The 16,184-nt window shown below is 39.4% G+C and overlaps 1 protein-coding gene across 1 annotated transcript in view; it reads left to right on the top strand.

Annotated features, from left to right (window-relative positions):
• Window positions 1–4,335: 4,335 nt before the first annotated feature.
• LOC124141660 (retinol dehydrogenase 12-like) overlaps window positions 4,336–16,184 on the top strand; it is a 53,858-nt gene continuing 42,009 nt past the window's right edge. Inside the window, exon 1 of the mRNA XM_046509702.2 lies at window positions 4,336–4,919. Within this exon, the coding sequence (XP_046365658.2) occupies window positions 4,712–4,919 (208 nt within the window). The 5' untranslated portion in view covers window positions 4,336–4,711. The remainder of the gene's footprint in view (window positions 4,920–16,184) is intronic.

Raw genomic sequence — 16,184 nt, 5'->3', positions numbered from 1 at the left:
AGACACTCAAGTGATTGACATCATGAGCCTCGATCCACGGATTTGGGATACGATGACATGCATCAACCAAGTCAGCGAGCCCGAAAAGCATAGTCGCCTTTTACAGCAAGCATGGGTTGCTGAAGACATATTCTACCCCGGATCTTCACGGGTCTGTCGGGGCCCTTATCTAGCACTTAATCAATCTCTTCCATGCATGTTGTAAATACATGCTGACGGGGGTGATAATAAATACAGAGACCTGAACAAGGATATTATGTTTACCTGATTTTTCTTTTCTCTTCAACTGTTAATCTAATGGCTTTAAATACATAACATTGTTATAGTAACAACAATATTTACATAATCTTTTGTTTTAGCCTTTAAGGATTATCCGGGGGGCCTTGGCTACATTTTAAGGAATGGAGTGTCACTCGGACATTCCCCTCTACATAGGATACCCCTTCTCTCCACCGCTGTCCCGTGCAATCTACAAGGCAGGATAGTAAACTCGCTGTTTACGAACCTTTTGCTGCTTTTACTTAATAAGTAAGCAGAATTTACTTTTTTTTCTCCGTGTGGTTTCGCGAAGCTGACGCTGGTTTCACCGTCTTACTCAACTTTACCCGTATATATATCATGTAGTCCCAGAAATAAACCGATCTTATTCAAAAATGCATGTGTACAAAAATAAATAATAATATCCAAATGGAGCCCCAGAACATTTCTCAATTTCAGGGTACTGCCGACTGCTGGGGCAATCTAGACTTGCCAAATCATTTTAGACTTGAGTTGGACTCCTATTTTTATTTATTCTCTAAGGTCTTGGAGACAGACTATCGTGAAAGCATGACGCAGGAATACTCAGGCATACGTGGCAACTGTATCTCGGTAACCTATAGGTGGTCCCGCGTGAATAAGTAACACGAAAATGGGGTACATCCACTCTCGGCTTATTCCCTTTCCCACGTGATATATTGGGAATCGAACTGGTCCCAATGAACTTATGATTGTAGCGCGAGTAGAGGTAATAGGGATCAACCATCATGTGATCTATAGTAAATTAGATATTAGATTACACAAGGGCATAATCTAGATGTAAACAAATATGTATAGGTATTGAATGGCGTCTGGAGAATAACATAACCTTTCAAGTATTGAAGCGATCCCCAACACCGAAATCCACGCATCTGGCGACACATGGCGACACCTGGCGACAGATTAAATATCGAATTTTGGTGATACAAATGTGTGCAAGTCATAGACACGTAACCTCGACCCGGGCGAGTCTGAATGGTGTTCTAGCCCCAAATGTGTACACCGCTAACGTGACTTGTAGATTTGTAACATGTGCACATGTGCCACGTACTTTCACCTTTATTCATTGGACGTCACCAGCTCCAGCGTTGCTTTTCGTTTGTCCTTCAAGGGGCGGTACCTGGAATAGATTAACACCTAGCCTCTCAAATGAACATATTTTACAGATAAACACAGTTGTTGAATTATAGTTTAATAAAATATAAAAAAGGAGCACATAGAACCATTGGTTGTATTGGGTATACATTGTATTTGTTTCAGGGTCTGTATGACAGACTATACCTTAAAGTACAGTATGGAATTTTCTTAATTAGGCCCAAGTTTGGTTGGATACTCAAAAAGGCAGGTAATTTCTAATAAAAAATTAGATATGTTTTCTTTAGATAATGATCTGAATAGGAAGTTTAAAACAGACTATGATTTATTCAGGGACATGGTGGCAAGATGTAACAAGTGTGCAGAGGCTACCAGGCGGGCACCCTACCGTCAAACATGATAGGTATATTGGGGGATTGTATGTGCGCTTCCTTCTAGTCTTTGTACCGCACGGACTTTGTTTGACTAACAAAGCGATTTCCCCCTAACTGGGCTGTCGCCGCACGGACAATCGAACACAGAATCTGTAGTGTGACGATCTGACACATAGGTAAAACTGTATCTACCTCAGAATAAGCCCACCTGTTATTACTTTTAATACCACAAACTCAGCTGTATTTACTTTACCGTGAACCTAGCTGTATTTGGCATACTATAAGATGTATTTACCCTACTATCAGCCCAGCAGCATTTACCTAACTATAAGCCCAGCTGTATTGTACCTCACTATAAGCCCAGCTGTACTGAACCTTACTATAAGCCCAGCTGTACTGTACCTTACTTAAGCCAAGCTGTATTGTACCTTACTATAAGCCAAGCTGTATTGAACCTTACTATAAGCCCAGCTGTACTGTACCTTACTTAAGCCCAGCTGTATTTGACCTTACTATTAGCCCAGCTGTACTGAACCTTACTATAAGCCCAGCTGTATTGTATCTCACCATAAGCCCATCTGTATTGAACCTTACTATAAGCCCAGCTGTACTGTACCTTACTTAAGCCCAGCTGTATTGTACTTTACTGTAAGCCCAGCTGTATTGAACCTTACTATAAGCCCAGCTGTATTGTACCTCACCATAAGCCTAGCTGTATTGAACCTTACTTAAGCCCAGCTGTATTGACCTTACTATAAGCCCAGCTGTACTGCATCTTACTTTAAGCCCAGCTGTATTGTACCTTACTATAAGCCCAGCTGTATTGAACCTTACTTAAGCCCAGCTGTACTGAATCTTACTATAACCAAACTGTATTGTTCCTCACTATAAGCCCATCTGAATTTACCTAACTATAAGCCCAGCTGTATTGTACCTCACTATAAGCCCAGCTGTATTGTACCTTACTATAAGCCCAGCTGTATTGAATCTTACTATAAGCCGCGCTGTATTGTACCTTACAATAAGCCCAGCTGTATTGTACCTTACAATAAGCCCAGCTGTATTGTACCTTACTTAAGCCCAGCTGTATTGAACCTTACTATAAGCCCAGTTGTATTGTACCTTACTATAAGCCCAGCTGTATTGAACCTTACTATAAGCCCAGCTGTATTGTACCTTACTATAAGCCCAGCTGTAATGAACCTTACTTAAGCCCAGCTGTATTGAACCTTACTATAAGCCCAGTTGTATTTACCTTACTATAAGCCCAGCTGTATTGAACCTTACTGTAAGCCCAGCTGTATTGTACCTCACGATTGGCCCAGCTGTGTTTACCTGACTATATGCCTACCTGTATTGTACCTTACTATTGTAGAGAACATAAAAAAAATAGAAAAAAGGAAACTGCAGTAATCTAGACTTACCAACTATTATAGACTTGCGCGGGCTGTATTGGATATATTTGTTTCAGGGTCTTATGACAGACTTCGCGGAGCATGGAACACGGCTACATAAAGACGTTCTCCTGCCTGATCCTTGACCCTACAAGGATATAAACCAGCTACAATTACTTGGGTTAATACAAGCCTTACTCCAAGTCTATACTGAATAAACAGTCCATGGATGTGCGTAGTAATTCTTTTTTTATGATATGCAGGTCGGACATAATCGGTCTTTTATGGGACAACTTGGACTAATCATTGATATAATCTAGTTATGATCTGAACTACTTATCATTTTCTAACAGACTTATGCAAGTCTAGGTTAATAATTCCCTTTACCTTTACTGTGCAATAAACTGCCCACTGCACAGACTGACATCTAGTCTCTGAAATGGACGCATTTTAAAGAAAAAAAACAGTTGTTAAATCATATTTATAAACTATAATAAAAAGGAGCCCAGATACTTTCTTCATTTGATACTGCAGTAATCTAGACTTGTTTGTTTTAGGATCTGTATGATAGACGGTTCGAGCAGAGGCACAATCACTGCTTCTGTGTGCCTGTATCTGTCAGAGTACCACATTCCCGAGAAAACATCTTTGACCGACACAGTCCAAGCAATGTAGATTGCATGTTGACGTAACGCTTAACACAAGGATTATTTACAATTTTGTAACTCTTTGATAACGCACACCGTTGAGCTGAACTTACGTTGTTATGACACTGATATGTTTCGGTGCCTGTTTGAACAAATATTATTCTCTTCCGATTTTAACATTAACTCTGTTGCCAGGAAACACGTCTGATATGCGTCATCTTCTCTCGTGACAACACTCGTTTTCCTATCTCCTGCTGAGCGATACTGTTTTAGTTATCTTTACACAAAATCAGCGCGTGCTTTTGTTGAGGTAAGAAAAAGGAACTGAAATCCTACGGACCAGTAAGTAACAAAAGACAAAGATAAAACTTGACGCTTAGGATTGAGCGAGGGGTGAGGCGTGAACTTTGGGACCCCGGGAGGGTTAGGCCGGGGGGTGATGAGAGACCGGGGAGGGGAGGATTCCGATGTAATAAAACTTCGGGCACTCCTCAGCCTATTCTACACATGCTGCTGTGGCAGATCTCACAGAACCAGCTTGTGCCCCTGTTTCCTCCCATCTCCATGGAGTCACGTGCTACATAGGTAACGTGATCTACACCGAGGGGTTGTGCCGAACTTATCTTCTCTCTTCAAAAGATCTTTGGTTGGACTAAGGCGCGGGTAGTCTCCCGGAGCAGACGAGATCTCTCCCACCCTGTTCCCTCAACCTGGACGCTACAACCCATAACCTGCACCACCTTGACTTCAGGTGTCGTCTGCTACACACAGGTGTGTCGTCTGACACCAGCAGACGACTTTGCTAACTGTCGTCTGCTCGAGCAGGCGATAACGTCACCTGCTTTAAAGGTGTGTCGATCAAGCCTAGATCACGGAGAGTAAAGTTTGATCTCAACAAAACAAGATGTCGATGAAAAATTTAAAAGTCGATGAACTGGAGGAGAACATCGACGAAGTCAAGGAAGTTGTTGAGGACGTCTTCTCGGCGCTTGTCGCCACTGTCGTTGTCTCTTGCATCATCCTATTTGTCGTCCTCCTCCGTGTCTACATCAGATGGGGGACGGACAACCCAAGCCGCAATAAGATGGAGGGGAAGACGGTGATAATCACAGGTAGGATCACAGCACATACTTCGTACTTCTGTATTACCCATGTTAAACCTCAAACCCTCACTTTTGTTCACACAGTGTCCAAGCAACGCTGTCAAATATTCACATCCTGTGTCTATCAACATAATAATATCCTTGACAATTAATGTAACTAAACAGCTGTTGGAAATGTAAAGGTCACATTGTTCGAAACAATGTGATAAAATGATACGAACAAGTTGATGAATTGATACCAACAATACATTTAAGCTGTCAAACGGGGCTCACTTTTCTCGATTTGAAAAAAAAGAAAAGAAAAGAAGCTGGAACACCCTGTGTTGTCATCTATATATAGATTCAAGTTCATTCAAGTCTGACATTAGCGCGTCACAAGTGATTATTCTTCAATCCGCCATTAACACCGTTCTGCGAGCAATACACAGCACTGATATTTAATAATGTTATATCTGCTTCTGTTATATCTGCAAATTGTTCATAACTGCTTTTGTTTCCGTCGTCGATGGCCCCGTGTTGAACACTCGCGTAGCAGACTGATTTAAAAATCTATGATGGCACAAGGTCTGTTGTTTCTCAATATCACTCAAGGACGAATCACAGCGCCCGACCCGCCTTTTGCCCAAACCGATATTTCAACTTCATCCTGTGTGATAACTATTTTACCAGTCACATCAACAATTATCACAGTTTCCCTGGAAACAGCGAATGATACCAGTGTGTACAATATAAGTATCTAACGAAATTATTGTTTGGTTGAAAATCACAACTATATATGACAGGGATTTAATCTGAAGTTTCTTACATCTGAACAAGTGCACGTTCGTTTGTTAGATATAGACTAAGACGTTAAGGTACCGTTCTCGCTAGTTTTTATGGCAATTACAAACTATGGAATCGCTGTACAGAAATTAAACATTGAAAGAGAACGATTCAGTAATAGACAAAGAGAACTAAGAAATTGTGATCATTGTCTTGGTATCATGAATTGGACGATGAGAATAATTTTGTATATGTTAGTCCAATGACTGATATGTTGTAAATTGTTCATTAAGAAATATTGGCTCAGACCAAACGTTATTAAACGTTTCAAAGGAAATGTAGAAATAACGTCAGTAGATTTGGGTAAATACTTGCTTTATTGTACAATATAAGATTTATTCATTCTCAAATTAAGAAAAGGTTTTGTTCATCCCCGGACGCCTCATTGTGAATCCTGTTGTATCGTGATCAGGGGCCATGGAATGAGTGAGTGAGTGAGTATGGTTTTACGCCGTTTTTAGCATTATTCCAGCAATATCACGGCGGGGGACACCACAAATGGGCTTCACACATTGTACCCATGTCGGGAATCGAACCCGGGTCTTCGGCGTGACGAGCGAACGCTTTAACCACTAGGCTACCCGACCGCCCCCCATGGAATGAGCCAAGTCAAATAAAGATATACTGTTCTGTATTCCCAGCTATATCACCCAGCTCAGTCCCGTTAAAATGTTGATGCTAATCTCGTACAGTCATATTCCAAACACAGGGATAAGTGGAGTCGTGAGTTGCTTGACGTCAGCATACTGAACATGGCTAGCATACGCTCGCGGTTGCAAAAAAGTTGAACTCTTTTAAGGTCGATCGGGACGTAAATCCCGATCGACCTTGAAAGTGTTCAACGTTTTAGTAACTGTGACTTCGGGTGGATGATATTAATAAACGTTGTTTTATCATATTCGGGATGTCATGTTTCTCAGTTCCAACATTCAATATAATTACAAAATATGCCCACCCATGAGGAGCCCCATTTGATCAGGAAGCAGATATGTCCCAAGGTGACTTAACCACGTGACCAGTTGATTGTGACGGGTCAGGTGTAAATAAACAAGATAATAACATAAACACTGACACGTGGTACAATCTCGTGTTGTCTCGCTTGAACGAACGTTGGGCTGTTTCGTCCGTGTAAGCTAATATTATCAAGAGTCTAGGGCACCTGGCTATTTGATAGGGCTCGATTGCTCTTTCTGGCACGACGTTAGACTTGCGCAGTTCTCTAAGGCAATAATTATTAGTTTAAATCATAATTCCTACATTATGTAAATAAAATGTTGTTCCTATAAGAGACTGGATTCCTCACTGTCCACATCTAGACTTGGCTATTAGGACGATAGAAATACTACACATCCACGGACTTTTCTTTCAGTACAGCCTTGAAGCAAGGCTAGCACGATGTGTATAGCATTGAAAAATGAGACCCCAAAGGTCAAGGACATCGTTTTATGTTCGAGTCTGAATATATAAGTTACTTTAAAAGTCTAAATATAGGTTTATGGTTGTTGAAGTCAACGTTGCGAGAAATACTGTAACGCCATTGGGCATTCTGGGTGCATATTTGACTCTGAAACAAAATGTTATTCAAATTACATCTCTCTGATGTGTGAGAATAGTTTTATATAGAACACATCGATGAGGTAAAGCGGACTAGGAACATCCTCCATTGCGACAGTGCTATCGGGAAGAGGCCATGATCAGCTACAGGTTTCCACCAAGTGGCTTCATGTCGATACTCCCGGTGAAACTGTGACCAATGTCGTGCTCATCATTACCATGTGACTTTGATCAAATTTCATATTTGACATATACGCATCATTAATATGATGGTGATATGTCATGTTTGACCTGGTAATATGTCATGTATGACCCCGTATTAATTCATGTTTGACCCAGTAAATATAATGTTTGAACAAATATTATATCATGTTTGACTCAGTTTTATATCATGTTTGACCACGTATTTGTCACGTTTGACCCAGTATTTGTCATGTTTGACCCAATATTATGTCATGTTAGAGTCAGTATTATGTCATGTTAGAGTCAGTATTATGTCATGTTTGAACTAGTACTTATGTTTTAGGCGTATATAAGTTAAAACATATATACCCGGATGTTGGATGATGGATGTTTGATTCCGGTTGAAGTTTATTGTTATTGTTGACGGCCATTACGACCGCCCATAAGAATTCCTCGAATTATCTATGGAAAAATAAGTCATGAGACAATGACTCATATTGCACAATAACATATGTCCACCCATCCCGACAACCCAGTGTTTTATAACTCCATTCTATGATCTATGGTAATATTCGCCATAACAGAATGGAGATATGATTCACTGTGTAATCAAGGAGGATTGCCATCACGTTATAGTTGGCATAACGGCGAATACAGGCTCCAATTATTATAAGCAACTCGTATATGTATGTATATTCTATACACAGTCCATTTATTTAGGGGTTGTGGGTTAGCCTAATGGTCACGCCAAAGGTACGGGTTCGATTCCCTATCTTGGTTGAAAGTGTCGTTTAGGGTGTATTATGCCCTGATATTGCTGGAATATTTCTAAAAGCGGCGTAAAACGATATTCATAATGTATTTCGTATATAGGCACGGCAGACATGTCAATGTGTAGCAAGCTTCATGACGATACGCTTCATGAAGTTTAACAAAAAGCCATCTCGATATCTTATCAAATCTCGCAGAACGTACTGCGAGATTACACAGCGTGATCACACTGTTCGTAATGATAAATATTTATGATGGGGGCCGATTGTTCATCCGTGTCCGATGACAGTGATTTCGTTTTGCCATTTAAGTAAAATTTAACTACTGCATGTAAGAGTTTGGAATATGGTTTACGTCGTTTTTAGAACTATTACATCAACATCACGGCGGGGGACATCAGAAAAGGGAGTCATAAATTGTACCCATAGGGGAAACGGAAGTGACGAGCGCCCCTACCACATTTAGAAAGTCCGTGTTTGAGCAGATGTCCAGTCACCCATGTTCAAAATGAGGCTAGATACATGCATGTAGCTTGTCACGTGACTTTGATCACTTGATTGCCTGTCACACCCCGACAATGTAGACAGTGTTGATCATATCAATAAATGGTTTGTCTAGTCCAGACTCGACTATTTACAGGTCGCTGTGAGATAGCAAGAATATCCATGGCTCTGCAGTGACATTCAATCGCTTACTGACACGCTTTAAGTTTTAAAAATACACATTTATCATCATAATTTTTATATGCAGATCCTCATCCTTAGCGTTATTTGGGAAAAGGGGTAGCCTCGCGGTATATGCGTCTACTTGTTACCCCAAGGATACGAGTTCGATTCCCTACATTACTGGTGTCCCCTACCGCTAGAATATTGCTAAAAGTTTTAAGAACCCAAACTCATTCATGCACCACGTGATACAAAAGCGTCGTTTAACCATTCTCAATATTACCCTATAGTATAATCCATTCCCTTCCATAGCTTCAATATGAAACGCTGACGAATGACCGATACTAAAAATAGTCGGCCAATCAAAATGCTCTCATGTGCGAGAGAAATCCTTGGCCAAGCTATAGGGACTATAGAAAGAGTGACGTCACTTCCGATATCAAGCTTTAGTGGCGAATTAGGCGACGATATTTCTCATAATAGAATGGAGAATTAACACCCTGATCGTTGAGTTGCATTTAGCAGTACTCATTTAGTCCTTGCGCTGTGAAAACGACAGGATTGTCAAGAATCAACCTTTCACGCGGAGTCAAACTGTTCATAGTAGTTTCAACCCTATTCAAGGATAATACAAACTTAGCGTAACGTTTTAACTGAAAATGGCTTCATGGATTCTGATATTTCATTTTCAATGGAACGGCGTTGAAATTTTTAGCTTTCTCATCCAAATTCATGTCGATATGCCACACAAACCCGTCTCACTTTAACACCGAGGCTGACATGGGAAATATGTGGAGAGGCATTTTAATCTTTAATTCCTTAGATAAGGCGCATGGTTTGGGCCTCTCAACAAATTCACAGGAAATTCATCATTTCTATCGCCCATCGCATCTGGTAAACGTGAACGCCATAGGTCACGTGACTCACCAGGCATTTAAATGGGTGATGTCTGGAACAGATGTAGACCCCGGTTTATCAGTCCAACGTCGCATCGTTCTGGTTGCTAGGCAACCAGTGTTGGTTCCAGTTGATGAAATTCGGCTTCTGTCATTTTAACAGTTCATGTTTACTTGTTTTTTTATGATATTTATGTTTATTTACCAACAACCTCGATTCTATCTTTAATTTGCAAGTTGAAAAGATATTATTGAAATGCGAGAAGGTGCATTTCTTTTTGTAAAAAAAACAATACTTTCTCATACCGACCTTCAAACTAAGCTATCCGAAAAACTCCCAAGCAAGTCTTTACAATTTCAGGCAAATGACGAGATTCTTTAGTCTCTTTTGTGTTATATTTCAGAAGATAATTCAACCAGATAATCTCAAACAATATTATTTCCGAGACTAAATGTTAGTATTAGTTGAGCACGTTCTAAAGTCTCCAGGATCTCAGGATACCAGGTCGTTATGGCCTGTTTAGACTTGCACAGGTCTCTAATGCAATAATTGTCAGCTTAATTCATAATTTCTAGATCATGTAAATAATAAGAACAAGCTGTCCTTATAAGAGGCTGGAGTCCAGTCCACATATCTAGACTTGCCTATTAGGAAGATAGAATTACTACACATCCATGGATTTATCTGTCAGTACAGCCTTGGAGCAAGGCTATGGCCAGTTATCGGGTACTAGACTAACATCTAGTCTCTGAAATGAACATATCGTACAGAAAAAAACAGTTGTTCAGTTATCTTAATAAAAATATAATAAAAGGGAGCCCAGTTACTCTCTTCATTTTCAGATGATACTGCAGTAATCTAGACTTGCCAAACATTATAGACTTGCATGGGCTTTATTTGATATATATTTGTATCAGGGTCTGTAAGACAGACTAATCGGGTACCAGTTATCAACTCTCTCAAGGTTCGGAAATCTCTGTATTTAGGTGCTAATGGCACGGTAAAAAAAACTCCCCGTTGACCCGAGGGCGCCCTGAAAGTTTTTTCACTTGAAAAACGCTGTTGCAATGAATATTATAACTAGTGTCACTTCATTCTGACATTGAATCCGATATTATGAATTCTCACTTCGCAAGACTTGATAGCAAACTTGTATTCATTTTGGGTGTTCTTGAAAGCATAATAGACTGAGGGGACAAATAAAAGTATACCGAGTTTGTTTTTTCGATGTAATTGTAAATTGTTGTAAACTGTTGTTAAATTTGATTATGCCCATTAACCATCACTCATTCTGGCAAAATTTTGTCAACAATAATCTGTGGTTCAGGACCGTTGTGTCAAAATAAATTAGTTCGTTAAAGAGGAAATTATAATCACTTGCCCCCTGCCATGTTTGAATGTAAATTTTAGACAAAAAAGCAAATTAATTGATTTTAACATGTCTTTGACACCCATCAGCAGTTGTGTATTGTGCGAAATATATTTGTTTATTTTTAAAAGTTTAAAATAAAATTATATTTTGAAACATAAAACCATGTAGAAGTATTCTTTGAGTGCGGAGTAATGATTTTTAAAGTGCACACGCCCCTCCAGTAATCGCAGGGTTCCCGACTAATTACTGATTACTGCGAGAAAAACGGATGCTACTCCTGTCTGCGCCGGTCTCCCTGAGACGATCTGTCAATCAAGGTGCACTGACAGGTGTTATGTACACGTGTTATGACAGCTGTGATCTGACTAACACCTTTAGCCTTGACACAGCCACGAGCCCATGTAAACAACTTCAGGTTGGTTCATGCGCCAACAGATAGGTCTTGTAGACACATACTTTATTCCAGTCGCACCTCAGATAAAATACAAGCCAAGTACAATAAGATACGATATAATAAAAGCTGTGCCACACCACGTGGGGTAACGAGAGTCTAAAACGATCAATAATAAACAAGATATGCTAGACAGTTTTAATAGGCTAGCGCTTTCAACTCGTACCACGTACGAGTCTCATCAGGCCATAACTGGTTGAAAGCGCTAGCCTATTAAAACTGTGTTCAATCTTACTCCACTTACTTAATTATTACTATATTGTGCCTGAGAGTTAGAACTTTACTGTGCTTTATATATATATATATATATATATATATATATATATATATATATATATATATATATATATATATTTATACTACCATATATACTATATATATATTGCAAAAGTCCAAAGTTTAGCTTTCTGATTTACTCAATTTAAACAACCGGTTATTCAAGAGTCCTAAATGCTTCCTAATAATATTATTTTATTATTAATTCATATAATATAAGAGATATTACACACACACACACACACACACACACACACACACACATGTATACACACATATAGTGTTTGTGTGCGGGTGTTTTTGTATGGGTATGTAGTGTGTGCAAGACGTTTGCAGATTTTATCGGTCCGGATTTCAAATATATGTTTGAGTATAGGAGGATTGTCCTTTAACTAGTTGTAGACGTTCCCAGACGTTCCCAACTCGAAGTCGAACTGACGTGCTTTTCTGGATTTACTGGTTTTGCTCAGCGGTTTGAAATAAGATATATTTTTATGCCATGCGATGATCTGCTTTCCAGTTATATGTGTGGTTAAATATATGTGTTGTATATATGTATACCCGTGTCCAACATCTTGATGTAAGTGGTGACATTTGCTTACATTGGATCCTTCTTTTCATAAATTTGTTTTATTAAATACTGTAATATAAATTGTTAAACGGTTCTCATTTACATATCCAAGTTTAATATCACTGTCACGAGCATTAAATTTGCGTACAAGCACTGTTTGTAATATGTCCAGAGAACCTAATGTACACGCTTACTTCACAGAAATAAAGACATAAAATCGCTCGAGCATGAATTTTATGTAAATCAAGGCATTTGTCTCTCATAGAAATAGAGTCATTCAGTGTAGTGCTGATGTTCTGTTCCGTGTATTATTGTGCAATATGCAATTTGGACATAAACCGATAAAACACGACCATCCTATTGCCGCTAGGAGACAGATATGCTATACATGACCACTGTGACACTGTCAGGCATACTCCCTTGTTAGGCTTTAACTTCCGTGATAAACATGGAACCAATCAGGATCGAGTTTCATATCTAGGTGACCTCGACCTTATTGCTTTCTGTGACGTCCGCGCCTATGCCTTTGATATTTTTCGAATAATAAAAAATCTATCTGAAACATTCAAAATTTCGTTTATCTCAGCTTTTAGTACTCAATTTGAATTTTGTTAATGTTAATTTTGATATTCAGTTACTAGAAATCACTGTATACTTAAAGGCAAAAGATACTCGCTGGGTTGCTTCTTTTAAGATTTAAGTGTATTATTGTTAAGTAGGTTGGAAATGGACCCGATAGTCTTTCTGAAAGATTGTATTCGTAAAAGAATAAGATTCATACAAATTCATATTCTCTCTAGCACTTGGCACTGTTCCATACCCAACTGTTACATTCCTCCAAAATATATTTTGAAATATTATGAAAAGGGTCATAAATATGAAATACCTGTCCGATAAATATTCAAATGAGTTCACCTATGAGGAACTACTTATAATAAGTTCCACCTATTGAAATTACTGGAAATGATATTGCCCAAAGATACAAAAGCGTTAAGACCGACGTTTCCTTGAATCGCAATCCTTAATCAAACAAACATGCAAGTCTTGTTGCTTTTGTTTAATTGGACGGTTCTCTCAGACATTGTATTCCTACACAAAAGTTCCTTTAGTGAATGTGACTATGGCTCAAACGTTTAAGAATGGTTTACAATGTAAAGGAAAGATAAAGATATTTATTGTGTAAAATTCCATGGCAAAAGAGTGGCAATAACCTATGGACTGCATATACATGAAAACTAAGTAAAAAACGCAAAGGTACATTCCTGATTCAAAGGATGTATATTCAAACGATGTCATTTTGAAACAAATGTAATTTGTAATGATATGGAAACAACATGAGCAAAATTATATAATACAGTAAACTATGGTTATGACAAACACGCTTATAACGAACTGACCGATATAACGAACTTATTTTTAGTCTCGACCATTTGTTGTATAAATGCTGTTTATATGCTTAAAACGAACTACGGTTATTACGAAGTATAAACTAGTGGTCCCTTCGAGTTCGTTATAACCGTAGTTTATCACCGTATGTAGACGTCTTTGTCCTCGCCAAAGGCTCGCATTATACATTTGTATTCCTCATATGTAATGGTCAGGAGACCAAACACACTCAGCTTATAATCGCGATGTACTTTTGCCTTTGAGTTCAGCTCCCTGCGTTCTGCTGGTGATGTATGGTGTATATATACCGGTGCCACGAATCCTAAACTCACTGGCGGATATGTTATTCTCGCCTCGTGAATCTATATATAGAACCCCAGGTTGGCCTAGACTTATCGGGAAAGCGGCGAAGATCAGGAATGCCACCAGATGGCGCTCATACTCAAAGGTCAAGTGAGATCACCGAAGAAAGGCGATATCTGTCGAATTGTTCTTTGGCTGCGAGTCTAACTTCTATTACATCTGGTCTAAAATGGTTTAAAGATTGTTTTTTAAACTGTAAAGCATCCCAAGGTAAATTTAGGAAGAATATGGAAAAAAAAAATGATTTGATTTAAAGATAACGATGAAAACTTTAGCAGTCAAAGTTGTTGTATTGTCGTAGGCTCTAGCTGGCTGTAGAGAATTGTGCCCCTTAGCCGTATCAGGATCCGTTGATCAAAAGCCGAAAAAAACATGTACTGATTAAGTAGTATGGTCATATTTTCACATGGGGAAAACAAATACAGAAGTACTGTATTACCCTAACAGTCGGAACAGAGGTTGAGAACAGACGGTGAAAAGAATCCGTATCTATAAAAAAAAATTAGATTTCGCAGCCCCACTCTAGACTTGAATGTGTCTGATCTTGAGAAGGTAACAGACACTAACCTTAAAGATTGAGTGAGTGGGGGAGTATGGTTTTACGCCGCTTTTAGCAATATTCCAGCAATATTACGGTGGGAGGACACCAGTAATGGGCTTCACACATTGTACCCATGTCGGGAATCGAACCCGGGTTTTCGGCGTGCAAGCGAACGCTTTAACCACTTGGCTACCCGACCGCTTTTAGCAATATTCCAGCAATATTACAGTGGGAGGACACCAGTAATGGGCTTCATACATTGTACCCATGTTGGGAGTCGAACCCGGGTTTTCGGCGTGCAAGCGAACGCTTTAACCACTGGGCTACCCGACCGCCCCTAACCTTAAAGAAGATTGACAGTAAACAATAAATATGGGATTAAATCATTTATAAAGCATATTATAAATGGCGGACACCTCTCCACTATGACACCACAGCTACAACTCGGTCTCTAGCTGGCATTATAAGATGCACACGCGCTGGTTGTGGGATCAGGGCAGCTTTTTAAATAACAATGAAACCACATATGATCCTTTTTTGGTGTAAACTGTACTTTGTAAGAGTATTAAACATGTTTACAAAAATCGGCCCGTGAAGATCCGGAGTAGAATACGTCTTTAGCAACCCCTGCTTGTCGTAAACGGCGACTATGCTTGTCGTAAGAGGCGACTAACGGGATCGGGTGGTAAGGCTCGCTGACTTAGTTGAAGCATGTCATCGATCCCAATTGCGTGGATCGATGCTCATGATGTCAATCTCTGGCTTGTCTGGTCCAGACTCGATTATTTACAGACCGCCGTCATATAGCTGTTATATTGCTATTGCGGCGTAATATTGGAGTGCGGCGTAAAACAAAAAAACAACTTACTCACAGTCACCTCCCACATATGTCATCTAAATTCCCACAGTTTGAATTTAGCGGCTTTTAACCAGACATTAAGGCAACGATTCCGGGTTTTCATATCAAGCTGTTTCTACGTGGTATTTACAGCGAATATTATATTTTAATACTGCATAACATGTGTGTTTTCGCTGATATGGTGTGCTTAATACAGACAGTGATTTTTCATTCTCAACTACAATCGGCATTCGTGACCATTCCAAGAAAATCATTCGATTGGGTTACGGAAGATACGAATGGTGACGAAAGCGCCAATCAGCATGTGCTACAGACGTGAATGAAGCGGTACGAACATTCCCGAGTAATCCCGAGTAATCCCGAGAAATCCCGAACACGCGTGAATAGCATGTCTGGCATTCCTCCTGTCATATCAATACGACAGGAAATGGCTTGTTTTGATCCACAAAGCGACATCGGGCTTACACGCCACATACCCTCAAGATGATGTATTTACCTGAACGAATACGTGAAAACACTTGACATATAACTGCGGAATATAAACAGGGATGGTTTGTTTATTT

Source organism: Haliotis rufescens, unplaced genomic scaffold (genome assembly GCF_023055435.1).
Source record: "Haliotis rufescens isolate VD_foot unplaced genomic scaffold, xgHalRufe1.0.p SCAF_21, whole genome shotgun sequence".
NCBI classification, from domain to species: domain Eukaryota; kingdom Metazoa; phylum Mollusca; class Gastropoda; order Lepetellida; family Haliotidae; genus Haliotis; species Haliotis rufescens.
The sequence above is the reverse complement of the archived record's forward strand: the minus strand, read 5'-3'. Positions and strand labels throughout refer to the sequence as shown.